Source organism: Sander lucioperca, chromosome 3 (genome assembly GCF_008315115.2).
Source record: "Sander lucioperca isolate FBNREF2018 chromosome 3, SLUC_FBN_1.2, whole genome shotgun sequence".
NCBI classification, from domain to species: Eukaryota; Metazoa; Chordata; class Actinopteri; order Perciformes; family Percidae; genus Sander; species Sander lucioperca.
In genome coordinates, this window is record NC_050175.1 from 28,066,740 (window position 1) to 28,080,155 (window position 13,416).

Below are 13,416 nucleotides of genomic sequence, written 5' to 3' on the forward strand. Positions count from 1 at the left end.
AAAGAAACTGCTTTAAAAACTAGTTTTTGCATTATTGGTTGCACAGGTTTGGTGGAGAATAAAGCCTTCCTCTGGGACAAAAATGTATGTGAAAAAACAGTTCACAAATATACGGCTGAAAATTGGTGAATTGGTCCTTTTTAAAATGTCAAAGCTGAGGAATGTTTGAATATATTATCTAGTTATTTGTTAAATTGGTGAAAACAACTAAAAACTAACTACTATTGTATGTATTCACAACATATTTGAAACAATGAAACAACTATTTTGAGGCTTTTCACACAGGTTACAAGGTTAAAAATTAAAATGTAGACATATCAAGGTTTAATTATTGACAACATGAGTTAAGTGGGAGCGTCTCAGTTTCCAGGCAACACCTTTGTTTGTATTGCAGCAGAGCCAGTATAACAGCATCCACCTAACGGCCCTGCCTTACATTAGAGTACCATAAACTTCTGTAATGAGCCCTTCATCGGTCACTAGTGAACTGTGGAGGTAGGTCTGTCAATGCGAGACTACTAGTGAACAAACCATTTAAAGAAACAATATGCAGGTCAAAAGAGTTCACTTTCTAAAAGTGTTTTCATAGTTAAAGCATTGAAGTAAACTACTAGATAACACATGGGGAATTCCATCTCTCACTTATCATGCACTGTTGGCACTACCTGCTTTACATGCTAGTCACATAGTTCTGTGGTGTCATGATGTCTGTGACCGAGTCACGTACGTCACGTACGCAAGTTCCAGCACCGCTGTATACTTCCTCTTCTGTCATTGTTTCCCTAAATAACCTTTCAGTTGCACAGGCTCGATAGGTTAAGATATGTGTTCTTTCTCTCTCTCTCTCTCTCTCTCTCTCTCTCTCTCTCTCTCTCTCTCTCTCTCTCAGTATATTTGACTACATGATACTAGATAGAGTGATAGATTAAAAAGTAAAAGTGCAAGAATAATGATTACTAATATTAAATATAAATTGAAGATAAATATATGAACACATAACCTACAGTCCAGCAAAAGGGGATTAAAAAGTAATTACAGTGCAAGAATTATTACTGTGGAAAATATAACAAATAGAGGGTAAATATATAAACAAATACAAATTGTGCTGACTGACAGTCCAGCCGCCTAATGTCAGAATGCAGGGGAGCAACAAATAGCACAGTACCTCCTGTTGACATTCTCTAAAGCTATGAAATACGACTCTGAATCATTTTAAAGCAGATTTAAAACATATTGGAGGGGATCTAAACAGTCGCAATAAAGAGAAAGGAAATGTTTAAAAAAAACACCCTTTCTGACATAGTCATGTATAGCCCAACGTGCACGTATAGTAAGTGACACCAAATAGGAAAAGGGTTTCCTGATAAAAGAGCAACTCCAACAGACCAGGAAACAATACCTAGGCCTCTTCTCTCTCTCTCTCTCTCTCTCTCTCTCTCTCTCTCTCTCTCTCTCTCTCTCTCTCTCTCTCTCTCTCTCTCTCTCTCAATTCATACCCTTTGCTTAATAATTCATTAAAGAGTTTCAGATTCAGCAGTCCAATGGGCTGTGTATTCCCGATCTTGCCATAGTCGGACACTGTAGGACGGAGGGTTTTCTGATGTTGTTGGTCTCTTCTGAGATATGAGAGCGACGTTAAGAGGATTGTCTGTTATTATGAAACACAATGAATGCCCATAAAGCCATAAGCAGATGAGTGCATATGCCCATTGCTTTCATGGCAGTAATTACTTTACGGCTGCCCTAGCTGGCAACAATTTTCTTGTCTGTAAACAACATTCAAACAAATACTGACTGCATCTTTTAGATACAATGTGGAGATTGAAGAATGAAAAAGTAAAGTGTTACTTGGTGGAGTTTCAAAGGTCATTATTGACCTTATTAACTCACCTTGTTAATAATATAAGGCTTTTAGGCTTTATTGTGTCTTACTCCTCGATTGTTGTCGTGTATGATCTTCAGGAGTTAGCTCATTTGTCACGGGATTGTAACTAACTTGGCAAACTCGATCTGCTGTTGAAGATCATGTGGGACTTTGAGGTGAGATTGTTTTGTCAATTAAATATTGGAATTTTAACCTACTCATTTACAGCATTGGACCCTTTTCCAAGACAGACATTTTGACTTGTCATAGCAGGAAAATAACATAATAATGCCCTTTCCAGTAAACTGGTTTTGTGCATGTTGGCTTCCTGGCAAGTTTCACTGGGACATCTAAATGGAGAGGAGCCATCCTTACAATTATTAGTTACACCATGGGTGTCACACTGGGGGTGGAAAGGGGACTGAGAGAGTACCCAGGGCCCTCATGTGAGGAGGGCCCAAAAAGAGGCTAGAATGAATAGCTGTGGATGTGGGGAGGGGCCATTAGTGAATGCCTTTCTACAGGGCCTAGAATTTTGTGCTACGCACCATGCTCTTTGTGCTGAGTCAAACTGTCTGCTGTGAAAAACGTCTACTTAATTATGTTTTTACTGAACATAATCACAACTCGAAAGAATAGGCTGGCATTATCTTTCTTAATGTCAACAAATCCTAGGAAGACTAAAATCAACTATACATTAGTCAATTTTTGAATGCATTCTGACTTCCCCAGTCTGTCTGAGGCACTCAGCCACAATGCCCATTTGTTCCTACTTAACACATAAATCTTTAAAGGAATAGTTTGACATTTCGGAGAATACGTTTGTTGGCTTTCTTGCTGAGAGTCAAATGAGAAGATCGTCATGTTTGCATGCTAAATAGCTATGAAGCTAGAGCCAGCAGACTGTTAGCTTAGCTTAGCATAAAGACTGAAAACAGCCCTTTTCTGTCTAAAGGTAACAGAATCCAACTACCAGCAGCTCTAAAGCTCACTAATTAACATTGTATCTTGTTTGTTTAGTCGATACAGAGAGTAAAAACAACAAATTGTGGGTTGTAAAGGGGAGTATGTGTGCAAAACTAATTTCTGTCCAGGTGCAATAACTTCCTTTTACACCTTAGCCTTTACATAGTATTTGTACGGATTAAACAAACAAGATATAACATGTTGATCACATGTTTAAAGGTGCTAGCAGGCAGATTTTTTTTAAAGTTTTTGATGGAACCAGGCAAGCTGTTTAAGCTAACGCTAAGCTAACTGGTTGCTGGTGCTCATGTCAACCCTGTCATCTGACTTTCAGCACAAAAGTGATCAAATCTGTCAAACTATTCCTTGGGTCACAAAAATATATTTATACTTGAAAAAAGGCTTAAACAGCTGGGCACTGTAGTTTTTTAACAAATCTTACTCAAACTGTTATAAATAGTGCAATGTTACACAGACTATTTTTAGTCTACTCTAGTGAGTATGTACATCACCTGTGTAGTGCATGTGGGATTGATTCAAAATAAACTACAGTGCAAATGTTCATCGTAATGGAGGAACATGTGACAAAGTGCCATTGTGTGGCTCATTTATGTGTTTTTAACAGTTTTGGGACAACAATAGGTCTGTTTTTGACATGTCACAGAGGTGTCAATAATAAAATGAATGGTGGCTGAATTGTAGCTGCTTTGGTTTCAAGGTCCTGGTATTGTGAATGCTGGCTCACTGTCACACGTTAATACAATGGACCCATCGTTAATGCTTTCAGTAACTCCTGTGGTTTTCCTACTGTACTAAATCAAAATTTCTTAAGAAAAGTTAAAAGTAAAGTAAAAAGTTAAGAAGGCTGATGGAGCTCTATGGCAAAGAGCAATATAAGCTAAATCAGGCTTTGGCAACACAGACTGTTAGTGAGATCAATTCATTGTTAGTTTTGCTCTTTTGGGATTTGGTGACAAAAGAGAAAAATATAGTTTTTTTATAATGTTTTGTGATATATTTATATTAAAAGAGGGGATCGATGCAACACCTCTTCTAGCCAAACTCAACTTGTTAGCACTGCATTTATAGGTCAGACCATAGGGTCGGACACACTTTGTTGTGAGACAAATGATGCTAAAAGGAGCTGTTACTATTAGCTCTGTAACACAATCCAGACTAGGAATATCAGTCTAAAGACAAGAATACAAATATTCCCGCATAAATAAAGTTTATACTTTTTTGAACAAAAGACACTCTGATGTTCACAATAATTTATTGACACTGTACAGTACATTACTTATTAGGACATTATTATATTACGACTGTGTTTACATGTTGTGTCTTTCACATTTAGAAACTATTGTACATTCAGATCTACTGTAAGAGCAATTAGACACCACAGCGTATTCAATGTAAATGTAGCTCTCTAGCTGTAATGACAGAAACCTGGAGTAAGTATTTTTTCAGTTTATGGCAGTATGAGAATCAGTTACCATAGTTTTCTACTGTTGTGGATGGATGTCCTCGGGCTGGGCCACTACAGAGCCAAGTGAAACCCCAACAGTGGAGCAGAAGCATATCCGCACACTGAGTGTAAAAGCATCGTAGTTTGTGCAGAAAGGATTCTGTTAGACTGATGGGGGACAGGCAGGTGGTCAGACTGTGGATCTTTCTAGCAGATGCCCGCCTTCTTTTACTTGGTGAGGCTCTTTACATACTCCAGCTCCTCCACTGGTTTCCATTGCTGATTGATGGTGATGAGCTGCAGCAAAATGTCAGAAATAAAAATGAGGCTTTGCCGGACCTATTTACAAGTGTTACATCAACTTAAAGTGACTTGTAACATGAGTAGCATGCACCAACATGTGTGTCTGGCTACACAAACAGCATTAATCTGATGTTGCAATTGCATGCTGGTACTAATTTGATAACATTTCCTCCTCAGTGACTCAGCAGATTGTAGCTGCATGCTGGAAGATTCTGCTTGTATTTCAGCCAATAAGAATAAAAGGGCTTGTTAACCGCCATACAATTATAACAATCCAAATTTTATAAAATGTGAGGAATATTAGAGATTACCTTTTGGGGTTTTGATGGGTTAAGTCTCTCCCATGGTTCTGGGTTTCTGGTCTTATTCAAGCTGAAAACAGGGAATGAAAATGTTGCATCATCATTAAGCATTTTTTTTACATGCCAGAGGCTGATAGAAGTCCGAATAAAGCATGAAAACGGGGAAACAAATTAAGTGCAATTTAAACCACTTTATATTTTAAAATAAATAAAGTGGAAAATAGTTTCATCAAAATCAGAAAAAAGAAGAAAAAAAACCACTCACATAACATCAGGTTTGGTTAATAGAAAGTAGATAGCAGCAGAGGTGGCTCCTGTTGCAGCAAAAGCCATGAACCCTATCAGAGGGATCAACTGAAATACACAAGTTAAAAAAAATAGGTTTTCAAATGTGCATTATAATATTAAAATGCATGTAATATTCTAAATGGGCTACAAATCCAATATCCACAAAAAAAAGTAAAAATGTAGACAGCTCACCTCCTTTTTCTTCCTCAACATTTGGAAAAATCCCACCATTTTTTAAATTTCTCAAATACCTAAAAGAGAAATTGATCATATTTCCACTTAACAATGATGCTGATAGTCAGTTCACTGAAATAAAGTCAATAAGTCATAGAGGCAGCTGTGTGGAAGGTCTCACCTGTTGTTGCCGAGAAGTCCTTGATGTCTCTTAGTGCAGCATCCTGTGAGCCTGGCGTATGTAGGCTGAATGACGGGAGGTAGGACGAGGTGAAAGGCACGTAGACAGACACAGCTTCCTGCACCGAAATGCTACAGTGGAGTCCAATCCATTACATATCTAGTTTGCTGATGATCAATAAATTTTCTGGGTGTGCAGTACCCTCTTGTGGTCACATTTGATAACTGAAAGTCAGTGGCCAAGTAGGTGGTTTGGAGTGCAGATCACAAACATTAAGACATTTTAAATACTTGTCAGTGACGAAAACAAAAACAAAAGAAAATACCATACACCAAAAGTCAAGTTTTACTTATTTTATTTTCAAACCATTTTTTCTGTAATAATACATCAATTCAGAGAACATGGTCATATGTGGTGTGTCATCTGGGAGGTTTTTGATATGTTTGGATCTGCTGAGCAGTGAGAGAGGGTCTCATTTTGCTGAGGGCCCGAAGGAAGTATGTGTGTTTGATTATCGAAGCCTCCATATTCTCCTCTTGTAGCGCCAACAGAGCAGCCTGGAAAAACAAAAAGAGTTTTCAGGCATGGGGGTGACCTCTAGCTCACCCAGTAAGAGCGTGCGCCCCATGTAGGCAGTCCTTTGCAGCGGCGCGGGTTTGAATCCGACCTGCTGCCCTTTGCTGTGTGTCATCCCCCATCTCTCTCCCCCTTTCCTGTCTATCCACTGTCACTATGTAATAAAGGGAAAAGCCCCAAAAAAAGTAATCTTTAAAAGGGGTGAGAGAATGCAAAACCGATTTTACCTTGTCATAGTTGAATAATGACAGTTTAGTGGGTAACTAGGACATACATAGAACCTCAAAATCCCATTGACACCTCTTTCCTCTGCAAATCTCACAATTTGAAACTGCCTCTGAAAACGGGCAAATCTCAACGAGCCGCCTAGTTGACGTCAACTTGGCGGCTCCTCCTCATTTGGCTCTAGTCTCTATCTTTGTCACGCCCAAACATTTACACTCCATACCCGCGCAAAGTCACCGTTTTTTGGGTTAATGGACTACCAAACGCCGCTGCCCTGACAGAGCTCCAGGGCCTGCAGCTCCCCTCTTCCTGCTAAATGGCCGGTGTGTGTGAGTGAGAGTGCGGTCAGCGAGCTTGTTACGCCAGCAATCTCCTACCACAGGTTCCAGTTAATCTTATAATGTATGTAATTATAATGTGTTGAGTTATTTAAACAAATGATCGGGGAAATAAACGCCTCTTGTCCGCGAGTCTCATTGATAGAGCCTGCGGCTGGATGGAGCTCTATCGATGAGAGCTAGCTAGCCTCCTCTTAGAATTCCTCTGAAATTCACAAACATGCATTAAATTGAAATCGGACACCATTGTTAGCTTTATAAGACCTTGGGGTAGATGTTATATAAGTGGCGTGACGAAATTCAAACTGTAAATATACTCTAATTACGCCGAAAATGAAGCTAACTAGCCGCGATCTGTACACATAGGATTGAAGGGACAGTCGCAGCTAACGAAATCCCTAATGTTCACAAAAATGCATTAAATTGAAATCGGACACCATTGTTAGTTTTATAAGACCTTGGGGTAGATGTTATATAAGTGGTGTGACGAAATTCAAACTGTAAATATAGCTACTCTAGTTATGCCGGCAGCTGGCAGCCAGCCAGTCCCGAGTATTCCAGTAGTCCAGTACCCAGGGAAACGGTGACTTTCACTGGGTATGGAGGTTGCCGCTTTCTTGTCTAGACTGTGTGGAGCTCCTAGCTAAAGTCCGACACGTCTTACCAAATTTGCAATTAGCCATCAATTTTCGTAAAACGGCCCATATTTGAGCTTTATATAGTTGATTTCTCGCTTAAAAAAGTCTCAGAAGTGAATTTAATAACGAAGTAGCCCGACAAACAATGTATAACTTTGCAGTGTCTGAAATATGAGACCTGCTGTCTCGTCTCCAATGTGTTTCTATGTGGTTCGCTCAAACCAATCAGTGCGCAGCTCATCTAAATATTCATGAGCATACCATATTTGGAAGAAAAGCTCTTGTTCCAAATAGAGCCATATTCACAGGGTAGTTAAGGACCCATAAAATAGCATTCGGGCAATTTTCAGCCCAACCAATGTTACATACCCTATAAGGAGACCGTAAGGAACAGTGTAAAATACCCTATATAATCATTCTATCACCCCTTTAAAAAACAAAAAGTCTTTGTTTGTCTGTGTCAACACTTGGTACCAGGATTATATTTTGTATTTCAGAAAAGAAGGTCTTCACATTACCTCTTTACACAGATTTTCCAAGTCAGCTCCAGAGTAAAACTCGGTCTTTGCGGCCAGCTCCTCCAGACACATATCAGCACCCACGGGCATCGACTCTGTACACACCTTCAGGATGCAAAGACGAGCCTAGATACACGGATATACAAGGTTAGTTGAATGTTAGTTAATTAAAGATACACTGATACAAAAATGCATGGTTATCATCTTTTAAATCACCTCTGAAAATGTTCTTACAAGATTGCTCTAGTACATAACTTTTTATTCCCTTGAGACAAATGACTTACCTGCTGGTCAGGGGGTGGGACATAGATGATGTGGTCTAGCCGGCCAGGTCTGAGGAGGGCATTGTCTAAGCAGTCAGGTCTGTTTGTGGCGGCTACAACCATCACATCTTTGTTGCATACTTCCTGGCAGTCCAACTGTCAAAGAGCAAAAACAGTTTGTAGCATAAAGTGTTGACTAAATCACCTCATACTAATCAGGTGTTGTGTAAAGTAATAGAGGGAGGAGTGACAGACCTTTTCCTGCTTGCGATTCTCCTCCGCTCCCTCTGCCTGGAGGATCTTCTCTCTTCCTCTCCTCTCCAGCGTCTTCAGGCCAATTCCATCCATCTCATTAAGCAGCACAGACAGGAGGCGTGTCTGTACGCTGTTCGGTGTCTGACTGTTTGACCGCGAGCCAATCAGAGAGTCAATCTCATCAAGGAACAGGATACAGGGAGCACAGGCCCGCGCCTGGCGAAACAGCTACATGTGGACAGATAGGTGCAGGTGTGTATGGATGAAACAGGAGGACACAAACACAGCAGCCAGTCTCAGCTGTTATTATAGACTGTGAAAAAAGAAAGTACCTGCGCTAAAGCCTTCTCTGAGTCTCCGACATAGGGAGAGTAGAGGTCGGCACCACCGACAGACAGGAAGGCACAGTGAGATGAGCTGGCTGCAGCCTTGACAAGCGTCGTCTTTGCACATCCTGGAGGTCCGTAGAGCAGCACGCCACGGGGCCGACACAGACCCAGACGAACAAACGCCTCGGGGTATAACATTGGCCACTCAATACTCTTTGATGTTTAGACACAAAAAAGGACAGATGGGTGGGGGAGAATATGAGTACTTAATTGCATTGACAGGAAAAACATGCTCAGCTGACAACTCTATGAATTTTATGTAGTATAATTCAAGCACTGCCGCTCATTTACCTGTCTTAGTTTGAGTTTGACCTCCTCCAGACCTCCTATCTGTTCCCATGACACTGAAGCGAGCTCCGTCCTGCCCAGGCTGCTCCGCAGGCAGGAGGGACGCACCGCCTTCAGGGCCTCCTGGAAGTGCTTCATCCCTAACGCCTGCTCTCCTAAACTCTGCAGACAACAATAACAAGAACACAAGAAAAAAACATTCAGAAATCTTCAATCTTCAACACTGGATGGAATCAGTTTTTACACTCAATTTCAGCTCTATTCCATTGATTTTATTTTATAACCCACTTAGTATTAATACAAATTTCCAAGGAGTCCTGGGTACATACACTGCATGTTATGACTGTGCAAACCATATTTTAGGTTTATTAGGTACACGTGTCCATATATGCAATGTAGCATGAATGCAAGTATATCTATGTTTTTTCAAAGGAATGCCTGGTCAACCTTAACATATACAGCACAACACAAAGCCCAACAAACTTTTGACTGTGCTACAACTTTAAAATATGCATACACACGTTGGGTTGCTGAATAACCACCATAATACTCTTTTATAGCTGTACAGCGATAACTAATGTTAATTATTCCTGTTCAGCCCCACATATATAAACAAATATGAGTGAAGCATAGGCCTGTAACAATTATTACATAATTGTCTAATTGTCAATTTTTTTTACATAGTCGCCGTTTCTTTGTTTAACCGTAATTAATTGCTAACATTAGCTAAGATCTTAAGGCGCGTGACTGGTTATTGTTAGATATGCCAAATTGTTATTATATATAATAAATTATATATATATATATAAAATTATATAAGTGATTATTGGTCAGACTATATATTTTAGTTATAATTTAATTGTTGGCACTTGACCCTATACATGTTCATAGCAACAAAATTGACATGATGTTTTATGATAATAAGGAGGCGTAGTTTACTTCATAGGCTGTGTATTTGCGTTATTACAATATCTGGGTCACATGACAGTGATATATAGCCAAAAGATGTATCCTGGGATTCGTTTATAACTTTAATTCATTTAAAAAAATAATAAATAAATTAAATTTCACCAAAAGAGACAATTATATTGTTAATCGCAATTATTTCTGAGACAATTAATTGTACAGCAAAATTTGGAATTGTAACAGCTCTAGTGAAGCAGCATAATATCATCACAATCATTGGAGACACATTTGAGACAAAATGTGAAAACTGCAATCCAATCTGGATAGATCTTGGCAGAAGGTACTGCATGTAGCTCTGAAGGGAGCTGCAATGTTTCCCTAGAAGTTATAAAATATTAGTATCTTATTTCTATGTGATACGTTGTTTGATTGCTGTGATTGCTTACCTTTGAGTTTTCCCGTATAGCTTGCATGGCAGCCTCTCTGCACAGGGCGCTGAGATCTGCCCCTACATAGCCTGTGGTTCTCTGTGCGAGCTCTGCCATGTCCACACTGGGACACACAGGCATCCTCGCACACAGAACAGACAAGATGGCTTTCCTCTGCTGCAAGGTGGGAGCGCCAATAAAAACCTGAAGGAAAGATGTAAAAATTCCGAGCCTCATAGATGCATTTACATTTTGTATTATGTATTGGGTTATGTTTTTCATAATACGTGTCTATTTTCATCCGCACCTCTCTGTCAAATCTTCCAGGCCTGCGCAGTGCCGGGTCTAAGCTGTCCGGCCGGTTGGTGGCTCCGACGATGAGGAAGCGATCTGACTGATTCATCCCGTCCATCAGTGTGAGGAGCTGAGCAACCAGGCGGTTCTCTGGCGCCGATGAGCCGGTTCTCTTCGGACACAGAGAGTCTAATTCATCTAAGAACAGCACACAGGGACCCTCTTCAGCTGCAGATCGAGCCCGCTCAAACACAGCACGCAACTTCTCCTCACTCTCACCCGGCCGTGATCCCACCACCTGAAATAATCAATCACAATATAATAATAATAATAATAATAATAATAACAACAATAAAGTAATTTATTTTAAGCAATCTCAATCTATCTGGCACAAATCCTTAAAGCCTATAATGCAAAGAAATATAAGTCACATTATTATTAAAAGAACACTACTTTTTAGTAGTTTTAGAAGACTTGAAAATGTGAAGGAGAACTGACTTTCTGACAGCCATGAATGGTCAAATCCTCTTATAAAACCAAGGTTTTAGCCTTTAATATATGTGGTTTTACCACTGGGTAATTGTGGCCAATGTTGCAAAAAGGGGAAGGTTTTATATCAATATTGGATTCAGACAATTCATCATAATATACATTGGCTTTACGGAATACAATTGCACATTAAAATATACAAAATATATGTTATTCTTATTATTTTTTACCTCTGGCCCTCTAACCACCACCAGGCTGGCTCCCACCTCCCCTACCACTCTGCGGACCAGCAGGGTCTTGCCCACACCTGGCGGCCCCACCAGGAGCACACCTCTGGGACATGACACACCCAGAGAGTTCAGGGTGCCTGGATAGAGCAGGGGCAGCTGCAGTATTTCTCTCAGGGAGGCGCTCACCTACCGTACAGTAAAAATCTAAATTAGGTGTCACATAGTGGAAATACACAGTGTGGATGAATACCAATAATGTCATTACAGTGAACATATGCTGACCTCCTCCAGTCCCCCGAGTGGGACCGTGTGCTGGTCCTGCAGCTGACTCATGTAATGTCGGACTGTCTGGATGCCAGCTATCTCCACACCAGTTTTTGAGGTGATGAATCCAGCACTGGCAGAATCCAGATTGATGCTTTCAATAACAACATATTTAATCTCTGTATCAAAATTCTCCAGGTTGATCACATTCTTCTTGTGGACATACACACCTTTAAGCATGTCCTTCACTAGCTCATGAACAAGTCGAAGAGGTGTGTGTTTCTTAAAATCAACACTCTGGACCACCACAATTATCTTTACAGCTTTCAGTTTGGGACAGGGCACAGGTGTCAGCTGGCCAGGGTCCAAGTTGAGATGTGTGGGTGGGTGAGAGATCAGGCTGGGAGACGAACATTTCAGGTCCATTTGCAGGAAACCTTCTGCCAGGTCAGGTCGAGGCCAGGCGGTGCACAGGCAGCTTCCCCCGGGAACAGACACCAACAGAGGGGAGCCCAGACTCAGACCAAGCGCAGACATCAAGCCTGGACCCAGCCTGCATCTCTGAGAGCCCCGGTCCGATGGATCCACTGACAGCAGCCTCAGAGACATTATTGTCCATCAGCTAACAGTGACACTGACAGAAAAATAAAGGCAGCAAATAACGATACAGAAGGAGTGAAGCTAACGTTACCTACTCTAGCTGCAGTGTAAACTTTAGCTAGGCTTACGTTACATGCTACTAGCTGTTAACTGCTAACAATTCTTAGCTGCGATAAATACTTTTTTTTTTTAACACAAACTATGAGACAGTTATACACATAGACAGTATATATGGTTATACATACCAGACAATGGGTGAAACTAGTAAATGGTGGCCAAAACGTGGTTTTGGCTGGCCGAGTACTTGTTTACAAAATCCATGCGGCGTTAAAGAAAGATGGCCAACCAAAACGTTTTCCTGTGCTAGATTGTTTACAGTCTGTGGACGAGACGTGTTGAACTGTTAAAGCTGGTTTCCGCTTCGCAAATGTATTATGAATTTACATCGAAATAAAGTCAAAGGATATGATCTGATCCGTAACACCATTATTATACTTTTATTACGGTTGTAATTGGTTTAAAGATTATTATTATTATTATTATTATTATTTTTTTTTTTTTTTTTTTTTTTTTACATTATATTAATAGTCTATATTATTTATGTAATAATGTACAACTTAATTCTGCAAGTCCAGAATGTGGAATTATTTCTACTGAAATACATATAATTTACCACATTCTACTGTACAGCCTAATAAGCAACAACATGAGTATGGTACATTTAAAGAATTAAATAATCGACAATTTCAATAAATAGCCTACAGTAACTAAGTTAAACTTTTTACATAAGGTGAGAATTTGGAAAACTTTAATAAAGGTTTTATTTTGTCTGTTTGGTTTTATAATTTCCTCTGCTACTTAAATAAAATAAATAATAATAATACATATTATGATTATTACAAAATATTATTATTGTTATTATACATATTTAATAGGCCTATGTAAATAATATAAAATATATTCCAATAGTTTGGAACACGAACAAGGAAATAGTCATGATCGTCCAACAATTAAGTTACATTAACACATTTCTTGTCTCTGGCGCTCTGGCGTCACCCTGCGTCCAGAAAATAAAATGCCGTGATTTTAACGAATGTAAACAAACATATGTCTAGTAGATAGTCCCCAGTTATGTGTGTGTGTGTGTGTGTGTGTGTGTGTGTGTGTGTGTG

General features: G+C 39.8%; 2 protein-coding genes across 3 annotated transcripts; both read right to left on the reverse strand.

Annotated features, from left to right (window-relative positions):
• Positions 1 to 4,086: 4,086 nt before the first annotated feature.
• On the reverse strand, positions 4,087 to 5,679 carry c3h15orf48 (chromosome 3 C15orf48 homolog). The gene is made up of 5 exons (XM_031306471.2): positions 5,544 to 5,679; positions 5,381 to 5,439; positions 5,166 to 5,254; positions 4,910 to 4,970; positions 4,087 to 4,592 (listed from the first exon to the last, which is right to left on the reverse strand). Exons 2-5 carry the CDS (start codon positions 5,417 to 5,419, stop codon positions 4,524 to 4,526), a joined length of 258 nt encoding a protein of 85 aa, XP_031162331.1. The 5' UTR covers positions 5,420 to 5,439; positions 5,544 to 5,679; the 3' UTR covers positions 4,087 to 4,523.
• A 202-nt stretch (positions 5,680 to 5,881) lies between these two features.
• spata5l1 (spermatogenesis associated 5-like 1) lies at positions 5,882 to 12,619 on the reverse strand. 2 transcript variants are annotated; one of them, XM_035999595.1, is made up of 12 exons: positions 12,490 to 12,619; positions 11,875 to 12,278; positions 11,663 to 11,787; positions 11,381 to 11,566; positions 10,675 to 10,959; positions 10,386 to 10,571; positions 9,037 to 9,195; positions 8,689 to 8,898; positions 8,357 to 8,584; positions 8,123 to 8,257; positions 7,839 to 7,964; positions 5,882 to 6,100 (listed from the first exon to the last, which is right to left on the reverse strand). In XM_035999595.1, the coding sequence occupies exons 2-12, from the start codon at positions 12,251 to 12,253 to the stop codon at positions 5,963 to 5,965; spliced, it is 2,157 nt and encodes a 718-aa protein (XP_035855488.1). In that variant the 5' UTR covers positions 12,254 to 12,278; positions 12,490 to 12,619; the 3' UTR covers positions 5,882 to 5,962. The 2 variants fall into 2 exon arrangements, with proteins under 2 accessions (XP_035855488.1, XP_031162233.1); XM_031306373.2 differs by having other exon boundaries at positions 11,663 to 12,278.
• Positions 12,620 to 13,416: the final 797 nt, after the last annotated feature.